This window comes from Coturnix japonica, chromosome 8 (assembly GCF_054131305.1).
Source record: "Coturnix japonica strain WE chromosome 8, WE-NBRP24, whole genome shotgun sequence".
Taxonomy (NCBI): domain Eukaryota; kingdom Metazoa; phylum Chordata; class Aves; order Galliformes; family Phasianidae; genus Coturnix; species Coturnix japonica.
This window is the reverse complement of record NC_140670.1, coordinates 26446696-26467989: the sequence shown is the minus strand read 5'-3', so window position 1 is coordinate 26467989 and position 21294 is coordinate 26446696. Positions and strand designations below refer to the sequence as shown.

Below are 21294 nucleotides of genomic sequence, written 5' to 3'. Positions count from 1 at the left end.
AGCAGGAAGGGCTGTGGGGAGAGAAGGGAATCAGCGGTGGCAGCTTTAGAGGAAGTTCTGTCTCTGTCACGCCACTGGTGGATCCAGCTCTGGGGCTTGGCAGCAAACAAGATTTCTGCTTTGCAAAAATTGTTGGGATTGTTTTCCTCCCTGCTGGGAAGGGAGCCTGCCCCAGCCTGCTCTCGGGGATATTTACCTTAGGAAGAGGACCTTCTTTAACATCCTGCCCTGCCTGACTTGCTCCATATTTTTCTAGCTGATGTCTGTCCTGCTTCGGTTTGATCCCAACTTGCCCTCTTGGCTTCTGTGCTGCTATTTCCTTAGTTGTTTCCCTCTTGTTCCCTAGCTCAATCCTGCTCCAATGAGAGCTACTTGTTAGGCGGGTGATACACGACCTGGTCCTCTGTATGCTGAGATTGCATTGCTTCTCACAGCAACAGCCCAAACAGCCCCATGCTGATGCTTCTGCCATCATTGAGCACTGGAGCACAGACAGGCAGTCCACTGCCTAATGATGCTTCAGGCATTTCATGAGGTTGATGGGCACTCTGCTAAGGGGGCAGCTTACAAAGGGAGGTGACACTGGCTCCTTTCAGCTGTCAGCCAACCAATTTGTTTGCCAGTGTGAGCTCCAGTGACTCACCAGTTGGTCTGTCATGGAAAGACTGAGACGCTTTGCAAAGAAAGACATCGCAGTATCACCCTGAATTCTCATATGATATACAGCTGAACTGAATACAGCTCCCCTATATTGCACATAAAAAAGCAACACGGCACTACAATACAAGATTGCTTAGAGCTCCTTATGGCAGTGTTTGTGTCTTGCTTCCCTTCTCTCTTCCTTCTTTTTTTTTTTTCTCTTAATTTTTCTTGGATGCCATTCCTTGTCTTCCAGTGGAGTGAAGAGAAGCCTGTTGTTTGCTCAGCAAACTGAAACGCTTTGTGTGCACTTTCTGCTGCCGTTTTGTTAAAGTTCAGAGTTCCTAGGTTAGAGCTGCCACTTTCTCAATGCAAGACTTGTTCCAACTTCCAGAGCAGCCCACGCAGAGCTGGTGGGGTTCATCTGTGCAGTTCACAGCCCACAGCCCACCAGACACATTGTTTGCCTCTCTCCTTCCATGATTCATCCTTTGCAACAAAGATGAGCCCAATGCTCCTGGCTGGATTTTAGGTGCATCAATAGAAACAGTCTGGATTATTTTTTTTCATTCTTCCTTATTAGCTTTCATTATGTCTGGAAATCCGACAGCTTTGTGACACTGGTCGTAATTGGCTGACACAGCAGGCTTAATAGGGAAAATATGCTACTTCTCTAATTTCCCTTGTTTGGAGGGACTTTAGCTTGCCTTAATTATATGACTTTTACCTTCCCCCCCCATCCCCCCCTTTTTTTTCCCCCCTAGTCTAGCAGTGATTCTTCAATGAGAAAGTTCAGTGTTTACTGGAAGCCTGGTGTTCTTTCTTTTTGGTATTATTTGTTTTCCTTTCCTTTGATAAACACAGCACTTCACATTTTGCTGTGGGGAGATTTCTTTTTTCTACAAATATTTATGAAATAGTCTTTTGTGAAAAATGGAGGAGTTTCATCCGGCTGACACTGGATTTGAGTCTTTTATTCTTTTTTTTTTTCTTTCCATTAAAAGCTAAAGAAGAAAGTCTGGTCAGTCAGCGTATATGCCAGCCTGGGGAATGGGATCTGGTTTGTGGCAATGAAAACCAAGTTGGCAAACATCTTGCATGCCATCCTGCGCTCATCGGCCTATTGAGCACTGCTGAGGCATTGACCTACTGGAGCCACATGGTTCCCCTCTCCTTTGTGCATCAGGGTTCAGGGAAGAGTGGTTTGGGGGTGAGAGCTGCAAGCTGGGACACAGGGAAGCCAGGTTGTTTTGGGGATGGGCCAGAGACCAGACAGTGTCCTTTGCCAAATCACTCTCACCTGTATAGAATGGCTTGACATGGAAAGCAGCACCAAAATCATCTAGTTCCAATTCTCCAGCTGCAGGCAGGGTTGCCCTAGTTTCCTGGTAGTAACGGCACTCCTTATCTTCCACTTCCTCTCTCTGCATGTATCTTATTAGAATCCTTTACCCAGTGGCTGGGGCCCCTCTACCTTGATAAAAGAAATAATAATTTAGTTCAAATGGACTAATATAATCCTGCCCAGTGGTTACTAAAACACTTGAGTGGAAGTTCATTCTGAGCCTGTCTTTCCATTTCCTCATAAGGTCAAGTTATGAAGTAATTAGATGTAGACATAGGTTGTTATTGTAGCAAAATGACAAAGATCAGTGATTATTGGAAGGGAATGGCTTTTTATAATCTAGTTTAATGGTCATTTACCTTTCAGTGACCTTGGTGTCAGGCAAAATTGGCAGCTCTACTGCAAGGAATGTGCTTCCTCAATGGGGGCTTTGCAAGCTGCTGCATTTTTGGCTCTGACTTTACATGAACTAGGACAGACGCTGCTGCAGTGCAAGGGACTTTCTGTCTGCAAAGAAAAGCCATAGACTGGAGCCAAAAGAAGCCTTTTCAGTGCTCTCTTCTGTCACTGAATTGACACTGAAACAGATCATTTGTGTTTCAGGCAGTTCTTTGCTTATTACTGCCACCAAAGTTGTAACCTTCATACAGAGAGATCTGCTGTGGTCAGAGGGCTGCCCAGGAGTCTCTGCAAAAATGATTTCATTGTCTTGGGTTGAGACAGAGGGGAAAACGGCCCTCTTCATCCATTTAAGTGCAGGCAAGAGGAGATGGTAGTTCTGGTTGTAGTCTGTGCCCTGTAAGTCCTTCGTATGCTAGTAAAAAGTGAGATTTCTGTTTTTTCACTAGCAATCATCACTTGGGTCAGTCGAGTTCTGCACACTGACAATTACGCTCCCACACTTCTCTTCATTGATTACTGGGAAATCCTTGTAGTATATCCATGACTAAGAGCTGTGACCATGAAGAGTAAGATAGGAGCTGTGATAGACAGCTGACTTTAGGTAAATCTTGTTATTCTTCTGGGCCTTACTTTCCCCAGCCTTAACCTCAGAGGTAATCTGTTTTTCATAAGTAAGGCAGGACTTTTGCAAGTGCTGTGAAGGTATTTATTTGAAGTAGTCCCTCTAACAGAAATAGATAGGTAGAAAGATTACTTTGAGCAATGTTGCACTTGGGGCTTTGCAAAGAAGAGGTATGAGAGAAGAGCCTTATAGCTGTGGGAGGACATTTCACAAAAGCATCTTTGAGAACTGTGCTGCCTTGTGACTCTGGGTTCTGTCTACTTCTGATTTCTCATTCTGCTACTCACAGCTTTTGATTTTGCAAATGCATTCCTTGCATCTGTAGCTGCTGCCCTGCAGAGCAAGCATAGCAATGGGAATAATTGCTACACATGCTGCCAGGAGCGAGAGCTGTTTGTTTCAGACTGCTTTGGATAACCACTAATGTGGGTTTGCCCTGAATATATTCAGCACATCATCACCACAGCAAGAGAAGTCTTTAGCTGAGATCAAGCAGTAATTTCCAGCACTCTGGGTCCTGAGATGGTTTGACATATGTGGGCTCATAACTGGTTTTAATTCTACTGACTTGCTGGGACCTGCTGTGATTGTTGCTTGCAGAGGATCTTGTAGACTGGCCTTGTACTCAGCCTTCATCCTTCCCACATTCATCACTCTGATGAGTTTTAGATTGTTCTCCTCTGATATGAGAGAATGAATGGTCACATTCATTTTGATGGTGGCTTATTTTTGCAGGTATCAGGTTTGGATAGAGAATGCCCAGCTGAGATGAAAGTGATACTTGCATAGAAGCAGATGGTTTATATGCTGCTTCTTGATGAAGAGCAAAATTAATCTCTCAAGTCCTTAGAGTCTGAATCCCATGAAGTCTGACAAAGTCTTTCCACTGACCTCTGTGTCCCCTACATCGCATCCCAAATGAGCTGCTTTGAATCACTGCAAGCCTGAATGCAGCTTTGGTGGGCTGGAAAATGTAACCTACTGTAGTGTCATTCACAAAAGCCTGGCTTGCTGTGGAAGCCTGGGAGAAGAATAAAGTCATTTTCTGCTGCTGTGGGGGTGGAAGAGAGAATTATCCTCTCCTCCCTGCAAAGGCAGGATCACGACTGCCATGTGGGCCACTGGGGCAAGCAACCACTTCTGAACCTTCAAATTGAGATTAGCTGAACCTTCAAATTGAGATTAGCTATTTCTTGTGCTGTGTTACTTCTGGTACCATCCCAGAAACACAGAAATCCTGGGGTAAACTTATAGGAACGTATTCTTAGGTCTGACTTCAGCAGGAATTAACCTCAACTTGGATTTTCAGAAGGGCACAGCTGCAACAGATAAGTGGCTATGGGAAGGCTGGGATTTGCCCCAGTGGAGCTTCCTGAAGCTGGGGAGAAGCAGGCTCCCTGATGCTGGAGAGCAGCAGGCGCTGAGCACACTTGATGCAAAGTGCTCTCAGTTCATTGTTTAGCGATGCTTATCAGTGCTATCTAATATTGTCTCCAGATACTGTTTCCTTGTAGCTTATGAAAAATGCTATTGTTTTTTGAAATGATTCTAACTTTCGCTGGGTAATGGTGGGTTCTAGCCAGGCAAAACAGCAGCTAACAAAAACATTCACGTTAATGCAGTGTGATGTGGACATTCTCAATTCCCTAATGGTCCTAAATCAGACCAGAAAGAATTAATTGGGTGTAGAGGGTATAAGATGAAGGGTGAAGAGCTAGTAGTTAGTCGTTTCCTCTGGAGCCACTACTGATTGGTCTGGACTCATTAGACTATTCAAGAGTCAAACTAGTGAAGATTAATACAGTATGAGAGCAGCAGCATGATTTTGAGTTAATAGCTAGCAACAGAAAAGTTAACAGCTTACAGCAATTTACTTTTTTTTTTCCATCTTCTATCAAGCTGTCACCAGAGGAGCAGTCAGCAGCTAAAGATGAGCAAGTGAGAAGGTAGTGGCTCTCCTGCACCAGTGTTCCTTGTGACACTCAGGTGGTAGCACTTGATTATAGAATTTCCCAAGTTGGATGGGACCTCTAAGGATCATTAAGTTCACTTTAAAGCTTCAGATGCTTCACCCTGTAGAGCTGAAACACTGGTGCTTTTATGGCTCATGGTTGCATACTGTGACTCACGTGGCACCCAGCAGGATGGAAATGCTGTAAGTCAAGGCAAAGGCATATTGCTCCAGTTAAATCACCCAGATGTCACAGCTACTTGTTCCTTGGTGGTGTGCTAAGGGGTCCCAGCCTGGCAGTGGTAACCTCACTCTGCTGCCCTTCTTCCCCAGAGTCCTTAGTGTCATTGAGGCACTGAGGGGAGCTGCTGATCATTTGGGTTTTGCCTGCTTTTCCCACTCACTGTCATTTGTGTGCTGTGCTTCCTCTCTCACATAACACCCTGTTATTTCCTTTGTGGAATGTGCTCCCGACACAGCTGCTAATTAGCCCATGAAAAATTTCAGAGCAAACAAAAGCAAGTGATTAAACGCCTGCTGGTCAGTGTGAGCCCTGCCAGCCCCATTGGTCAGTGGCAGAGCTGAGCAACACTTCCTCAGAAGGAAAACATGGCATGTGGATGCTGTCAAGTCATTGCAGAGAAATAAGGAGTGAGCTTGGAAAGCAGCACCAAAAAGTGGGGTCATTGATAGATAAGAACCCAGGTGACTTCTGATAGGTGTTTGAAGGGACCCAAGGTTCAGGTGTCAAGGTCCTGCTGGCTGCTTTTATGTAGTCTCAGCCCTAATGCTCAAAATTCCTCTAGATTTTTCTTCCTTTGAGCAAAAGGTCTATAGGAAGAAGAGGAGGTATTTACCTGGGATTTTAGCAGCTTGTGAAAAGGCTGAATGAATTCAGAGCTTTCTTTTTTAGTACCAGAGAGAGGGCTCAAGCTGGAAAAGTAAATGCAAGTTATTCCTGCATAGAAAAAAATGCAGAAAAATGGAAAACACCAAATCAATGTGTGTCCTCTATTGAAATGCCACCGAACTGCTTTGCCAACCATTGTTTCTTTTGCTTTCATAGCTCTTGAGCAGCTGCTCACAGAACTCGAAGACTTTCTGAGGATACTGGACAAGGAGAACCTGAGCAGCACTGCTCTCGTGAAGAAGAGCTTCCTCTCCGACCTGCTGCGGGTGTACACCAAGTCCAGTGGTACAGACAGAGCATGGGGCAGTGGGCTCTTGTGGGAATGGCTGTGGGGTCCCAATGCAGCATTTTGTTGGAGGTTGGCAGGGATGAGAGACATGAAAATTAAAAGGAGCAAATGAAATGGCAATTATTTTTGCAATGACCTCTAATTGTTTATGTAAAATTACTATAGTTATGTGTCCAGCTTTACAAGCAGAGGATTCCCAAGATTCCTGATCCTTTCTGTTTTCCTTATTAAAACTTAAGTTTATTTAATCCACTTTGTAAGATACACAGGATGTGCTGTTTGGCTAAGTTAGTGTTTAAGTAGAAATTTTAACTTATGGAATTTCCTGAGTGCACAGCATTTAATTTTTCTGGTCTTTATTATTTCTTGGGATTTTTTTCTGTACATTGTCTCAACCAACACGCTCTCCCCAGTGTGCACTTAGCAGAGACACTTCTTACATCTGTCTTTGCTTTTCCAGTGCTAAGTTTTTTTCCACACAGGGTGTATAAAAACTTCACTTTTGCCTTTGTTTGCGTGCAGGTGGTGATGAAGAATATATTTACATGAACAAAGTGACTGTCAACAGACAGCAGGGTGACCAGGAGAAGCAAGACAAAGGTAAGGAATTGGAGGTTAATGCTTGCCTCATTCCTCAAGATGATGGAGGTGCATGTGGCCAGAGCTTTGGGTTATGAGACTGGTGGAGGCCTCCCTGTAGGCTCTGGGAACTGAAGCAGCTGACAGTGTGGAAGGGCTGCCATTTTCATTACATTCCTTTGGACCTTGTGGTCCTTGCCAACACAAAGCGGTTATTCCTGGAAGTAGCACTTTGGAGAGCATTATTTTGGGATAAAAATGTTGCCTTCTAAGGCTTGCAGCTTCAGTCCCTGAAATATTTAAGGAAGCTGTCATGTTTCCTTTGGCCATGGAAGAGGTTGCTTCACCTTTTTGAGACCCTGAAAGCCTGTCCTTTCGGTGTTGTTCTGCACTAGTCCATAGAGACTGAGCTGTCACCTTGCAGGTCTGTGACTCCTCAGACACAGCCTGCACCATCTGTGCGAGCAGAGTGCCATTGTACCCTGGGGGCTGAGTGAGATCTGCAGTGTGCAAGCCAAGAAATCAAACCTACAACCAAGCTTCATTTCCAATTTAGATTTCCCAAGTTTTGAATTTATAACAAAATTCTTTAGAAGTACTTATGCTCTTTGAAGTTCATCACAAATGCATGCAGTATTTGATAATTGCACAGAGCAAGTTATTGCTGACGTGCATCTCCTTATTGCACATGCAGTCAGAAGCAGACCCAACCCCAAAGTTTCCAGTCCAAACCAACAAGGAGATGCATTCATGCTGTTGATGTGCTGATCCTACACTAGTCAGGGTTGCACTGTTTCTGTGTTTTCAGAGTTGTTTGGGTTGGTTTTGTCATTTTGTATTGGGTTTGTTTGTTTGGGTTTTTTGGTGGTTTTTTTTTGTTCATTTTTAAACTACCTGCAGCTGAATTTAGGCTGACTTCAAATACCCCTGAGAATAGGATGTCCTCCTGCATTATGCAGGCAGCCCCAGCATGATCTACAGGCAGGCTCCTCTGGGTCATGCTGTAATGCTCTGTAACAGGACTGCAGCTACCCAGTAGCTCTCAGTGGCTGAGTCACAACAGTTGCACCTCCTAATCTAAGTTGTCGTTTGGGTGGATAGAGCACGGCTTGCACTGATTGACCATGCTGAAACTCAGGGATGTATTTCAGACAACTTATTTTTAGAGTCGCTTCTTCTATTTCAGACTTCTCCCCATCCAGGCTGTGAGCCGACCCACTCAGTCCCTCCCTGTGGGATCTGGCGCTTCTCTCTTTCTCTGTTTTCAGAAACCTCCCTATTCCAAGTAAAATTTCTGGGTTATTTGGAAATGCTGAAGTCAGTGAGACATGTGTGGGACCTTGGCCATAGCTGCATCATGGTATACAGCCCTGAGCCTGTGTCTGTCACTGCATGGAAAGGTCTGTGTGTGTCTGGGCAGCAGTCTTGCAGGATTGGGGTTAGCAGGTGGAGAGGGCTGTGCCCACTGGGGCTGGGAGATGTGATACGGATCCCCCAGTTCTCCCTCTATCTCATTTATCCACGTCCTTTGATGGGATGCGGTGAACATGTTTCTGTGGCTGAGGTCATTGGGACCTCTCATGCCTTGCAGGTTTCTCACACCACCATAGCTGGGCTTGGGCGTGCTGTAGCAACACAGCATGAAATGCTTCCTGAAGTGATAATAGCCTCTAATGGAGGGGAACTGCATTTTCCTGGCATGATGAGGTTCAGTTGAATGATTTCTAGGTTTGCCAGAGAGCCGAGAACAGATGGGCACCACTTGCAAAGGTTAGGCAGTAGCTAGCACTGCTGGAGTGAATGCTGTTCTGCAGAGCTGAGTAGGGGAGGGTCTGCCTGGCACAGGAGGGTGCAAGCTGGAGATCATTCCCTTCCAGGGAGATGTGCATTGAGGCTTTAGGAAATCCCAGCCTTCCTTGTTTCTGGTGTTTCCAAAAGTAGCAATGGCCTCAGCAGCTCCTTGGTCCGCTGGCACAAAGATTGACCTCCAACAGCAGCCTGATGGTATGACTCTAGCAGTGTAATCATGGGGCATTTTGGTAGGTGCATCTCTCCATCAGAACCTTACGAGACATCCAGCAGTCCTTCCTGTGTTGTGCATTGGTGTCTAGCAACTTCTGAGTCTCTGTACATTTAGCTCATGCTGATGAGCAGGCAGCCCATGCCAGAAGGAGCAGTCTGCCTTGAGAGATGTGCTTTGGTCTCTTGCACCACCCAGCTGGGAGCTTGCTTCAGCCTAGGGCAGAGCTGTTGTTGTGGCTTCTGAGCCCCAGAGAGGAAGAAAGTAATGTGGTTTCCAACTTCTATTTTTAAAGCCCAGAAGTATGCAGCAAGGTTGATGCCAGCATCTTTTTATTACAGTGCTAACCGCTGCTGGGCACTGCACCATGCCTTAGTGGTTCCTGTGTGTGCCCAAGGAGTGTGGCTGGAGCCTTAGCAGGTGATCAAGGGAGCCAGAGCACCAACTCAATGCAGATTTTGGACCTAATTCCCTTGTTTAATCAACTGAACCTGCAAGATGTGAATATCTCAGCCTTGTTTCTTTCAAAGTATTTGCAGAGATACTGTGTAAAAGGGGACTTCTCCACTGCACAGAGTAAAGCAGAATAACATTATTAATTTTTTTTGGCTGTTTGATGCCTGTCTCCCACTTGTTCCTGAGCATCACTGTATTTGCTGTCTTGGAGGTCGTGGGATTTGGGGACTTGCCTGAGGCCACCCAGGAGCTCCATGCTGAGAAGGAGAAATGCACACAAGCTGTCTGAGCCTTTGACATACCCTCCAGCTACTGAATCACTCTGCATTCAGCTGCTTGGAAAATCTGACTTTCTAGAGGCTGAAGCTGATCAGCTGGAGCAGTCCTGTTGCCATATGTACTTTCACATGTTTGGCCTCTGCTGCTTCAAGAGCATCTCTTCCTCAGCTGGTAGATTCAATAGCAGTTAAATTACTGTTCCTTGCTGGCTTTGAAGCATTGTGCAGCCCAACCCAGAAGGTCTGGACTTTGCAGTTCTCCTTCCAGAAGGAAAAATGCAACCCCCAAACAACCAGAATCAGGTTCTTTTCTCTGTCTCCTCATGCCACGTTCTTGGACATAGCCTAAAGTAACGTGGATACTTCTTCAGTGCTGCCTCTAATTATCCCTCTGCTTCCTACCTAAATAGTACCTTACTGTTCCCACACCTCCTGGGTAGCCAGTGCTTTGCTGGGAAGTGCCAGATTTCATTGGTATAATTGTGTTTTTGGCTTGCAGCGCTGGATGGGAAAAACTCCTTGACCAATGGAGACTTGGGACCACATTCATCCCCTCCCCAGAAGAGCCTTCCAGAGCTGCCCCCTCCAAAGGTAGGTGTTACAGAGCCGTTGCTTTTCACTGCCTAGCCCTCCACCTGGGGACATCAACATCTGAAGGCCTCATGGTCACTTTTATTATATCTGCCAGCAGTTTGCTCATCAGACAAACAGGCCTGACAAGCAGGCCTGTCAAGCTTTGTTAATTCAACTAGGAGCTCCCCACTATATGGATTTTTCTGCCCCAGGCCTGGAAAGAAGGTGGCTGGAGAAGGCAACATGGGGCTGCACTGCCTTACAGAACCCGTTTTCCCACTGCTTTCAGTGCCCAGAGATGCAGGACCAAGGCGCTGTGCTCCAGCTTACTGAGGGCTTGCATCAAAAAACTGCAAACAGTGTTCCCTTAAATTATTCTGTAGGGACAGCCATAAATCTGCTGAGGGTATAGTTCAGCATGGTCAGATTCCAGTGGGATTTTGTCCTCGTGCCAAAAAGCCAACCCAGCTGTCCTTGAGGGACACACATGGGGGAGGCTGCTGTTCTGTAGCTGGTCTGACGTGGGAATCACAGCAGTTGGGATTTCGGGATGTGAAAGGAAAGGAGAGGAGGGGGTGTTAGCAAGGGCAGTGTGAGGGGAGGACCACAGAGAACCTGCCCCTTCCCCAGGGCAGGCTGCGTGCTTCAGTAGAATAGCTAGTTATATACTGCAGAGAGCTCTTTAGTAGGGACCCAACACTCAGAGCACTTTCCTCAAACACCTTTGTTCCTAAGTCAGCCCTTAGGATGTGTGCACCTGATCTGCTGTTGTTTCCTGACTTCTGCCCTGAAAATCTGGCTGTGCAATAGGTGTTACTGGATGACTCTAAAGCATCTGTTGTATCTTTCTCATAGAGCAATTGGAAAGCTAAATGAGGAAATTAGGAAGAACAGTCCTTGATAACTCAGAAGGTTATTTTTTTGCTCCCAGGCCCACTACTTGTGCCTGAACTGCCATCTCTCACTGCTTGCCAGTGTAGATAACCTCACTCGCATAAGCAATCAAGTACCTCCTTACTGAGAGCATCTGAGAAGCTGTTGGCTGCAAAGGTATCTGAGCACTCAGAGGCACTTAAATATTTCAAGGCAAGTGGCTAGGGAAATCCTTAATGTGGGCCCAATTAGAAGGTGGAAATTGCTACTGTGGCAAAACGAACTGTGCTTGGTACTCCTGGTGTGAGTGTGAACAGTGGCCGCCTGGGTGAGGTTAGGAGAGGACCTCTGGATGTATTTATTTATGTTTGGGGTTTTATGTTTGGTGGTGATGAAGCATCCCATGCTGAGGCTTCAGACTTGACTTTTGGGGCATAGGAGAAATTTGGTGATAAGGTTCTGCACAGAGGGCTCTGTCCAGCCCTCACTGACAACAGTCTGTGAGCTGCCCAAGGGAAAGTGGCCCAGCTGTTTCCTACTGATTTGGTTTTGTCCCAGAGCAACCTATAGGCAGTAATTCCCACAGGCTGTGGCTCAGATGTCAGTACCCTTCCATCCTCTGGTGGCCCTGGCAGCTCTCCTTGTTCTGCTGCTTCCTGCAGCCATCTACTGGGAGAGTCACACTGTACAGATGCGGACTCCCAAGATGGATTTATTTGCACACTCCATTGTGCCACAATGGAACAGACACAGTTCTGTGAGGGCCAAATTGGCTTAGATAACACAGCAGCTCTTTGACTTAAGATAGAGACAAAACAACTCCATGACCTTAGGAAAAGAAAAATGGGGAAAAAATAACTTCTGTGGCAGCTGAGGCGCAGTCCCACCTAGTCCCTGTTGGTTTCCATTGTCTGTAGGAGGCAAAACAGAGCAGTCCCTTTCCCCCACCCCTTCCCTGACACTCGTGGGATGGTGTCAGAAAACCCACAGCCTTTCTTCTTGTAGGCCATTTGTTTATGACATAACACAATGTGAGCTGGCTACACACACAAGGCCACCGCATATGGCACTTGCAGACACATTCTCAGCCAGGGAAGGGATTAAGTGAAGCTTTGGAGTGGTTGGGTTTGTTTTCATTTCTCTAATTTAACACGTTAGGACAAGTTCCTAAGTGCTTGGAGGCAAGTGTTTTCTGACAGCGTGTCCTACGTGGCTCTGGATGCTCAGGGTCTGCTCACAGCATCTGGCTTGCCCTCATGGGAGCAGTGGTTTTGCACAGTGTGGCCAGGCTACCTGACTACCTAAGCATCCCCTATGGTGGGCAGCTGCTGGCCTGAAGATCTTTTCATTCAAAGCTTTCTATTCTAGTCAGTACCCCCAGTGGAAATACCCAAGGCAGGATGAACAGCTTTAAACCTACATTTGATAGTGCAAGGAAACAATAATGCCTTAGACCATGCTGTGATGCTGGTGCCCAGCTGGGCCATAGTGTTCTCCAGGCCACTCCAAGCAAACATAAGGTCCAGCATGAAGGATGTGCATGGTCTGTGACCTTCAGTGTTGTTGTATCTGCAGGAACAGACCTGCTCTTCTGCCTGTCTTGCTGAGAGGAGTGGGGTTTTAGCCCTGCATGCACTGAACATCCTATCCAGGATTTGCCAGGTTCCCAATCAGGAGCCAGTTGAAGTGGTGAGAGCCAGAGCATACTGCTGTCAGATGACCGAGGGTGGTTTGACCTGGGCGAGGAGAGGGGAAACTGCTGGGGAACGTGGGAGCATTGCTGGGGGGGTTGTGATGGGAGAGGTGGGATGCCACGTGCTACAGGGAGAGAATAAGCCGTGGGCTCATCTGCCTGCTGTCTCCAGCTCTGCTGTCTCACATTCAACAGTCATGTGAATTACTTGAGAAGTAAAAATGTGCTCGTTAGCTTCCCCCTTTCTTCTCATGTGTTGGTATTTCTAAAGGATCAAGGCTGGTTTTCCTGCCAGCCCCTGCTTGTGTTTAGGGAGGGGCTTGGCAAGCACCACAGGGATTTTCCAGCACTTGAACTCCCTTCAAAGGCTTATTTTCCATCAGTGTTGTTTATCCATTTCCTTCATTTTTTGCTCAGAGCACAATTAAGGATTCCTGCTATTTCCTCAAAGAGCTGTTGGTTTGCAGTCCGCCAGGCTTTGAGAAATCAACGACAACTTCTCAGGCTGTGCTTTTCAGGGCAAAGCCAGGGTTGTCCCTTTGCTGCCCCTCTGGTTCCCTGTTGGGGTGGTCAGCAGAGCAGTGAGCTGTGCCATTATGAAGAGGCTGGCAGGGGCCATACAGCAGGCAGGAGTGCTGGCTTGCAGTAAGGCCAAAGGGCTGGGGCTGCTGCTGGTGGGGAAACATTTGAGCTGATCCTCCCAGAGCTTTCAGCAAAATTAAAGGAAGTAATATTTATGACACAGCTACATGGTAATTTCAGAGAACTCCGTTATGTTCTAACTGTGCACTGGGAACCCTCAGCAGTCCCATACTTTATCTTCCCTGTCACCTCAGCTTGTTTACATAACAACTCTAGAACGTATTTTAGTCCTACAAAAAGGGCAACCCATTGTTCTCAAGCATCTGTTTTTATGGACCTTAAATCATGTTCTGTTACTTATTTACTCTGCAGATTCCCGAAACAAAGCAGCCTTCGGTTCCCAAGATCGAGTCCCCAGAGGGGTATTATGAAGAGGCTGAGCCATACGATGTCTCTATGAATGGTACGCCTTGGGGGGGTCACGTGTGAGATGCAGGACATGAGGCTTATGAGAATGAGGAGACTAAGGAACATACAACTCTTACAGCTTGTGTGTGACATTGTTTTCTGATGCTGGTGACACGAAAGATAGATCTAATGCTATGGCATGGTCTGATGAATTACTCCAAGTTTTTAAGTTTCTTGCAGATACTTAAATAGTAGTGTGCAGCGTACCTGGGTTAATACAACATCACTGAAATGCTCAAAGTTATTATGGATTCTCTTTGGATGGTTTTCTGGAAGATAGGCTGTAGGCAAATGCTGGATTCCATTCAGAACGGGTTAAGCTCCAGTGGCTTGCATTTCTGTCCTCCTGCTCCAGTTGTCCCTTTGGGGCTTACGGTCAATGGCTGTTGATTTGCTAGATGCTGTAACAGGTTTTATCAGTGGGTATTTATTCAGCTCTGTCCCTTTTGGTAGTTTAACCATCTGTAAACATGTTTTAGAAGACACACATCACGTGAGAGGACAGCATGGCTTCACCCGGTGCATATTCACTCATACTCAAGTCCCACTGGTGCCCTCTGAAGTGCGACTAATGCTTGTCACCCTTCTGGGAGGCTGCTGCCTGCAGGCAGAGCTCCCAGATTCTCACATTATGCTGTATTTGTGCCTCCTTTGTGGGACTACCCTTGATGAGAGATCACCGCCGTCAGATCTGATAGCAGAGCTAATCTTGTCATTGCTTTATAATCTGTTTAAGTCTGAATGAGAGAGATGACACCACACAGCAGGAGAAGCAACTCTGCTCAGCAGCCATGACTGCGGCAGAGAAGGGTTGCTCATACACGTGGTATGGGGCAGATCTGAGCGGTGAGAAATGAGAGCTGAGGGTAAATTGGGATTTGGCTGCTGAGCCTTTGGCTGCTGAGCCTGAGCAGGGAGAAGCAGCATCCTCTCCAGCCCCAGTGCACAACACCAGCTCTGAAGCTCCCAGCAGTGAAGCTCTGGTGCCCTGCCCTGGTTTGTCCATACAGCCCTCACTGCAGCTGTGCACCTCACGCACACAGGTGGGCTGTAGCTCAGGAGGGACCCTGTTCTCACCAAGGCTTAGGAGATTCAATGCTGAGCAGAAAGGGGGAATGCAAAGAGATTTTGATTGTCAGGAACTATCCCATTTTGGCTGCAGCTACACTGTGGTGGGGGAGAGGAGGATGATTCCCAGCTTGGCTGAGGAAAGGCCCAGGCTCATCCTGACCTGGTGCAGCACACTGTTTGGTGGAGAGGTGGGGTTTCCAGTTGCCTGTATTGGAAGATATCTGGATAATTTTTTCCCTGCTGCATGTTGAGAAAGAGGATAATGTGCTAAGAGCTATGGCATGTAAAGGCGTGCACCAGATTAGCTGGAGTACAGTGATGGGTCTGTGTACTGGGAGCCCAGGTTTTGTTATCCATGAGCTCATGTTGCATTGAAAGTGGCTGGCAGAAGTGATAAACACATGCCCAGCTTCAACTTCTGCCTTCCTTTGGTAAGTTGCTTCTCAAGGGTACAAATACTCCCAGCAGAGCCAGTTTAGAGGGCTGAGGATCAGGGAGATCAGAGTCCTGCAAGTGTGATAGAAAGAGGAAAAACCCAAGTTCCTGGTGGTGGGAGCACTGACAGAATTAGGTTGATTAGGTTGTTGTAGGTTCTGACAGAGCTGTGCTAACAGGAGCATCGGATGCAGTGTTCTCAGGCTGCTACAGTGTCTATTTCAAATGAGGATCTCCTAAAAAGGCCAAACCTGGGCAGCCATAGGAAGGAAAGCAGCAGGAGTAAGTGTGTGAGTGCTGGTGCCCAGTCCCCCTGGTTTAGCTGTTCCCCCAGGGGCTGCTGCAGGGGTCTAAATGCTGCACTAGCAGTGGATTTTAGGACATTACCAAGCAGCTGGTGCCTGATTTGCCTTGATGCTGGAGTTCCAATCCCACAGGGTAAAACTGTAGCCTTGGCTCTGCCTTGCTGCTGTCCTGTGAGCTTGGGATGGGGAGGGCAGAGCAGGAGCTGCTCAGGTGATCTGAGCCCTGGAGGACACCTACATCCCTCCCAGCTATGGGTGAGCAAAATTAAACAAGAATCGGGCTGCTAGTAGAAGGAGTGAGTGTGCAGCCAAGAAAGGACATCAAAGCTGAGCCTGCAGATGGGCTCAGGAGATAACAGGATTTGTGCAGTCCCAGAGGTGGGACTGCAGCTAAAAAACTGCGGGTGAATGAATTAAAACGAAGCAGGCAGAGACCCCTCTGGGTGCTGGGGGCCCTCTTTCATCAGCAGCCCCACCTCTCCACTGGGAACAGCTGCCTTTCATGGTACAGCTTCGTTCTGTTACCTCCTGGGCTGAGATGTGTTCAGCCTTTATCGTTCCCTTCCTTTTGCTCTATTTGCATAATTGAAGGCTGTGATAAGAAACAGGAGTGAAAATGCAAGTGGTGACGAGACTGCCAAGGGAGCAGCCGCGATTCCAGCTGAAGCAGCTCAGCTGCACTGGCAGATTTTAATTCTGATGATGGTGACCCTTTTTTAAGGAGAACCCCCTTGTTCTGGGGGGGAAGCTGAGCACAACCCAGACCCACTGTACCTCTCCAAAGGCCACACATGGCGCCCTGTGCTGACATGGGGATGGGGCAGCGCTGAGCAGCGGGGGGAGTGGGGCCGAGCCAGCCTGACGCCCTTGTTCTTTGCATTTGCTTATCTGTGGCTTTTTCTCTTTGTTTCCCTTTCTCTTTGCTTCTGACTGTGCAGGTCTTTTTGGTAGGCTTGCTGCGGCTGGACCCAGGCCAGGGTTGCAGGTTACTGAGGGCGTTATTTATGCCACGATAACAATGGGTACGGCATGCATTCAAACCTGAAGCACTTTTCCATTTTGTTTTTATTTTTTTAAAAACCTAATTTTTAGCAAAGAAGACTATCTGCTCCCCCAGCACTGCCCAGTACGTGCATGGAGGGCAATCACCTGGCCCCTCACTTACCCACACTGGTTGTGCACCAGGCAGGGCTGTTGGCTCAGGAACCTCTGGCATGTGGGATGGCTGGGCATTCCCACATCACTGCCAAACAGGGAATGATCCTTAGTGAGGAACACAACTCCCCTGGCTTCCCAGGAACAGTGAACTTCTGCTCCAAGTGCCTGTGGACATAAATATGGATAAGGCATTGGAGGTTAATATTTTCCCCTAAAAGATGAACCGATACGCTGCAGGTATGGAGATACTGAGCCAGCAGGGTGCTGTATTTAGACTTTGAAAGGCAGCATTGTTTTTTTAATAGATTTGCTTAAGTGGTGCAGCTTTGTGCTGATCACTTAAGGGATGCTGCAGGATGGGACTGGGCATAGGACTGCAGCTTCTATTTTAAAAACAAACCCAAATTAAGCAATGTGCTTCACTGAAGTTCTTAATGCTTTTTATCTCTTTTCTTCTTCTCCACCCCCACTAATCTGACAATGTTACCTTCTGTAGATAATCAGATTTGGTGGGTGTCATTCAATTCTGATCAGGGAAACGATAGTATTTCTTGGTTCTGTTTGATAGGTAAAACTGCAAAACTACATAGACAGTGCCTGAATCTTACTGTCTTGCTGAGTGAGCTTAAGTAGCAGTGATAGGCATCCGGTCCTGTGAATAAAAGCTGCACTGTAAATACCAGCAAAGCATTGCAAATTCCCTTGCAGCCAATGGGACCATTTTTGCTGCTTCTGATGAATCTGGTGCCAATGACCAGCTGTTCCCATCAGCTGCTATAACCTACCATTAGAGCTGAGCATTGAAAATCTCAGCTCATCCTGATAAAGGAGCAATCACTTTCAGAATGAATGTGGAAAAATGTGATTGCTATTGTTTACAGCTGCCACTTATGACTCATTCTTGCTGCTGCAGCAGTGTTACTTCAGAGTCCCTTGCTGTGTCCCCTCAATGCTGAGTGAAGGTTTGTTAGCCCAATGAGGAAAAGTGGAATGACATCTCAAATACAATAGATCCTTGCTTGTTGCATGGCTTTGCAAATATCATTTTTACTTCTGACATTCAGAGGACAAGGGATGATTGTAGCTTGCTATTGCCTTAAAATTGTATTTGGCTTGCAGTGGAAAGCAGAGAAAGCATCTTGGCAGGAAAAAAAAAGCAGCAAGTGTCAGAAAGCATCTAAGGGAATATTCCCAAACTTGTGGCCAACTGAGACGTGTCTTTTGAGTGTTTGCTGACTGAGACTATCAACCTTAAAATACTGAGATTGGTATTGGTCTAGGAAAAACCAACAATAACAACAACAACAACAAAAACAATCTATAAGGGTTGTTTTCCTATTGATTCTTTTCTGGTAGGATATCCTCAAAAAACACGTTCCTATGCTTGAAGCTTTTGCATGTCTGAGTGTGGCTGAGGCAAGCAACAGGCCCAGGGTTGTCTTAGGGATGTATTAAAGCTTTGCTTTTGTTATAGAAGATGGTGAAGCTGTTAGCAGCTCCTATGAATCTTATGATGAAGAAGAGAGCAGCAAAGGCAAGTCAGCAACCCATCAGTGGCCATCCACAGAAGCCACCATTGAGCTGATGAAGGACGCCCGCATCTGTGCATTCCTGTGGAGAAAGAAATGGCTGGGACAGTGGGCAAAACAGCTGTGTGTCATCAAGGACACCAGGTTGCTGGTGCGTAAATCCTCACTGCCTGACTAAAACTACCTGTTTGTTTGAGCTGGGGAGGGGAATGATGCCTTAGGCCATGCTGACAAAGCACCTCTGGAGGTAACACTTCAAAAAAAAATAATACTGTGAATGCCAGGCAGGGGGGTTGGAACTTCATGATCCTTGAGGTCCCTTCCAGCCCAGGTCATTCTGTGACTCTGTGAATGAAAGGATGCTGTTCCATTTTCAGAAGTGACATGAGCATGGGGTGGCAGAGGGGATCTAAGGGTTGTTGGAATCCCAAACTCCCCAGATACCTAGAGTTCTGTTTGGGAAAACTTTCTCAAATGATTAAGCAGAAGGGATACTAAAGCCACTGGCTAACCCCATACATGGCCAGCTAGTAAGTAGTATATGAAACTTTTTATACGTATACATAGGAATGTGTCTGCATGTACATGTAGGGGTGACCTGTGTGTAGGCTGCATGGCTAAATGATCTCTTGTCCTTATAGGACCTAAACCTTTGGTGCGCTTTATGCATGTGGTTGCATTGAATGCCTTCCAGTGGTCAGTTCATGCCAACAAGCAGAAGGCAAGGCTCTTCTTGTCTCTTACCTGGCTTCCATCTTCCTTTCCCAGTGCTACAAGAGCTCCAAAGACCACAGCCCTCAGCTGGACGTGAATTTGCTGGGCTGCACTGTCATTCACAAGGAAAAGCAAGTGAGGAAGAAAGAACACAAGCTGAAGATCATCCCCATGAACGCTGATGTCATCGTGCTGGGGCTGCAGAGTAAAGATCAGGCAGAGCAATGGCTCAGGGTCAGTGACACCTCTGGGGTTTACCCAGGCCTTCACCTGCCAGGGAAGGCAGGTCCCTGAGCTGTGTTTCCTTCAGGGTGTATTGTCAGTCATACCTGCCTTATGTGCAAGGCTGTCCTGCTGCCTCCACGCATGGGAGGTGGCTCAGTCCCTGCTTCTCTCTGTGCCAGTGGCAGTGTGAGCATTGTGAGAGTACTCCCACCTGTGCAGGGAATAACTGGTAACTAGAGAGAGCCTTTTAGAAGGGTCTTGTAGGGTTATTGCATCAACTCCCTGGTGATGCAGAGGGAAGATAAAAATGAGGTGAAATGTGGGAGGACTACGTGCCTCATGGTCCTTTGTGGGGTTGTATATCTCCAAGGGACGTTCCTCTTGTTGAATCCCAGCAAGACCATATCTTATCTTCATCCTGTCCTTGTATGCTCCAACTCCTTCCTCACTAAAAGCCCATATACAAATACAGCACCTCATTTTCATGTCTGGGTTACTGCAGCTCAACTCACCAGACATGTTTTCTTTCTTCTGTGCAGGTGATCCAGGAGACCAGTGGTCTGCAGTGTGAAGGAGGCAGTGAAGGCAACCAGTACATCCCGGACTCACAGCGTCTCAATTACCCAAAGGTACACTTGGTCTCTACAGATAGGATAAATAGCACTGTAGGGATGACATTCCCACCCTATCCCTTTAAGTAACAGTTCTAGGTACATTAGTTTTGTTTGAGCAGAGACTGATAGATATGTAATCAGCCTTCTGTGCTAAAAAGGAGCATTATTGGAACAATATTACTTTCCTTTGGAGTCTTAAACTTCTTGCTGCAAATTTCCCCCAGAATTGTTCCAACACTTCCCTTCTATACAGGGGAACAGCTGCTATCTTACCCTGAAGGGAAGTTGTGCTTAGCAGGAGTTTTGGAAGGGATGTAAACCCCTGAACAAGAAGGCTAAAGACCATGTCTAGTCAATGTTAAGGTGGTGCTCCCCTGGTAGCAGCTTCTTCCAGAAGAGTGGAAGGAGAAAGAAACCTTCATGATGGTCAGCCAGAATGGGTTTGTTTGGGCACCTGGCAATTTCTTCTGCCTGTGTCCCCTTACAGGGACTTAGAAATGTGTGATCTCAAATCTGTGACATGTCTGGTTTACTGATGTCAAATCCTAAGCTGTGGGTTTCCTACCTGAACATTCCCTGTCAGAAAAGAAGTTCCCTGGGGTAAGTGCTTGCTGGAAAGGCAGGCTGTGTGTCTGCAGAGCTGACATCCTGTGCTTGTTGGCAGGTGGACCTCTCCGAGAGGTACTCTGCGGCCTCAGAGAGCGGCAGCAGCACAGATGGGCATCCTGAGGCGGTCGAGACAAAGGATGGTAAAAACTCCCCCTGGGAACATGGGGAAAGCATGCCACTAACTCTGCGTGCAGCAGGCTTCTGCAGCTTCTGCTGCTGCTGACTGGATGTGGGGTGAAAACTGCATGTGAACTTGATTTCATTGTTTTTTTGGTTTTTTTTGTATAAGGAATTAGCAGCTCAGAGGTTCTGTGTATATGTGCCAATGTGTTGCGTTGCATGGCTGCAGTGCAGGGAGCTTTGGGGCAGGACACCCAGCTGGGACAGTGGGCTGCGTGTCTGTGAGTTTGAAAAGCCATACATGTTTTGTTTCCTTTTTGGTAGTTAAGAAGAAGGGCACAACTGGCCTAAAACTAAGCAACCTCATGAACCTTGGGAGGAAGAAATCCAGCTCTCTAGATAGCCCGGAAAGATCCCTGGAGACTTCAAGTAAGTGATGTGAGTGGTGTGCGCTGTGGGGTGAGCACCTGGCTACACTGTGCATCAAGTTGCTCCATTGTAGGAGGCAAAAGGGCCACTGCCTACTTGGTCCATGCTAGTAATTCTGTGCACTTTTACATGTTGAGGTGACTGTGTTGCTTACAAGGTCAGGCAAGGGCTCACAGGGTGACTCAAGAAGAAGGCAAATAATGCCAGCCATGCACACAGTATCTTGTGCTGCTCTGCCTAGACATCAGCCAGGACGTGGAATTCAGGTGGGAGGAGGTTGTGAAGGCCAACTAAAACTGGGACTAGTTTTGTCCAACCATGTGTAGCCAGCTTGCTGCTCCAAACTTAACCTGAATGTCAAATGTCCCATTTTGAACAGATTTTCAACCCTTTCAACCTATCTTG

General features: G+C 46.9%; 1 protein-coding gene and 1 long non-coding RNA gene across 8 annotated transcripts in view; one reads left to right on the top strand and one right to left on the bottom strand.

The window, feature by feature from the left end:
• The window catches only part of AFAP1L2 (actin filament associated protein 1 like 2), a 54144-nt gene that overhangs the window by 25962 nt on the left and 6888 nt on the right, over nucleotides 1-21294 (top strand). For 2 of the 7 annotated variants that reach the window (XM_015867357.3, XM_085554767.1), the window contains exons 2-10: nucleotides 6026-6154; nucleotides 6681-6758; nucleotides 9991-10082; nucleotides 13585-13675; nucleotides 18127-18329; nucleotides 18947-19126; nucleotides 19657-19746; nucleotides 20396-20480; nucleotides 20785-20889. In XM_015867357.3, coding sequence (XP_015722843.1) covers nucleotides 6026-6154; nucleotides 6681-6758; nucleotides 9991-10082; nucleotides 13585-13675; nucleotides 18127-18329; nucleotides 18947-19126; nucleotides 19657-19746; nucleotides 20396-20480; nucleotides 20785-20889 — 1053 coding nt within the window. Of the gene's footprint in view, nucleotides 1-6025; nucleotides 6155-6680; nucleotides 6759-9990; nucleotides 10083-12512; nucleotides 12627-13584; nucleotides 13676-16429; nucleotides 16514-18123; nucleotides 18330-18946; nucleotides 19127-19656; nucleotides 19747-20395; nucleotides 20481-20784; nucleotides 20890-21294 lie in introns of all 7 variants that reach the window. The other 5 variants (XM_015867350.3, XM_015867355.3, XM_015867354.3 and 2 more) reach the window with 5 other exon arrangements.
• LOC146760000 (uncharacterized) lies at nucleotides 16542-19043 on the bottom strand. The gene is made up of 2 exons (XR_014948777.1): nucleotides 18923-19043; nucleotides 16542-16814 (listed from the first exon to the last, which is right to left on the bottom strand). It is a non-coding gene; the product is annotated as an uncharacterized LOC146760000 (long non-coding RNA).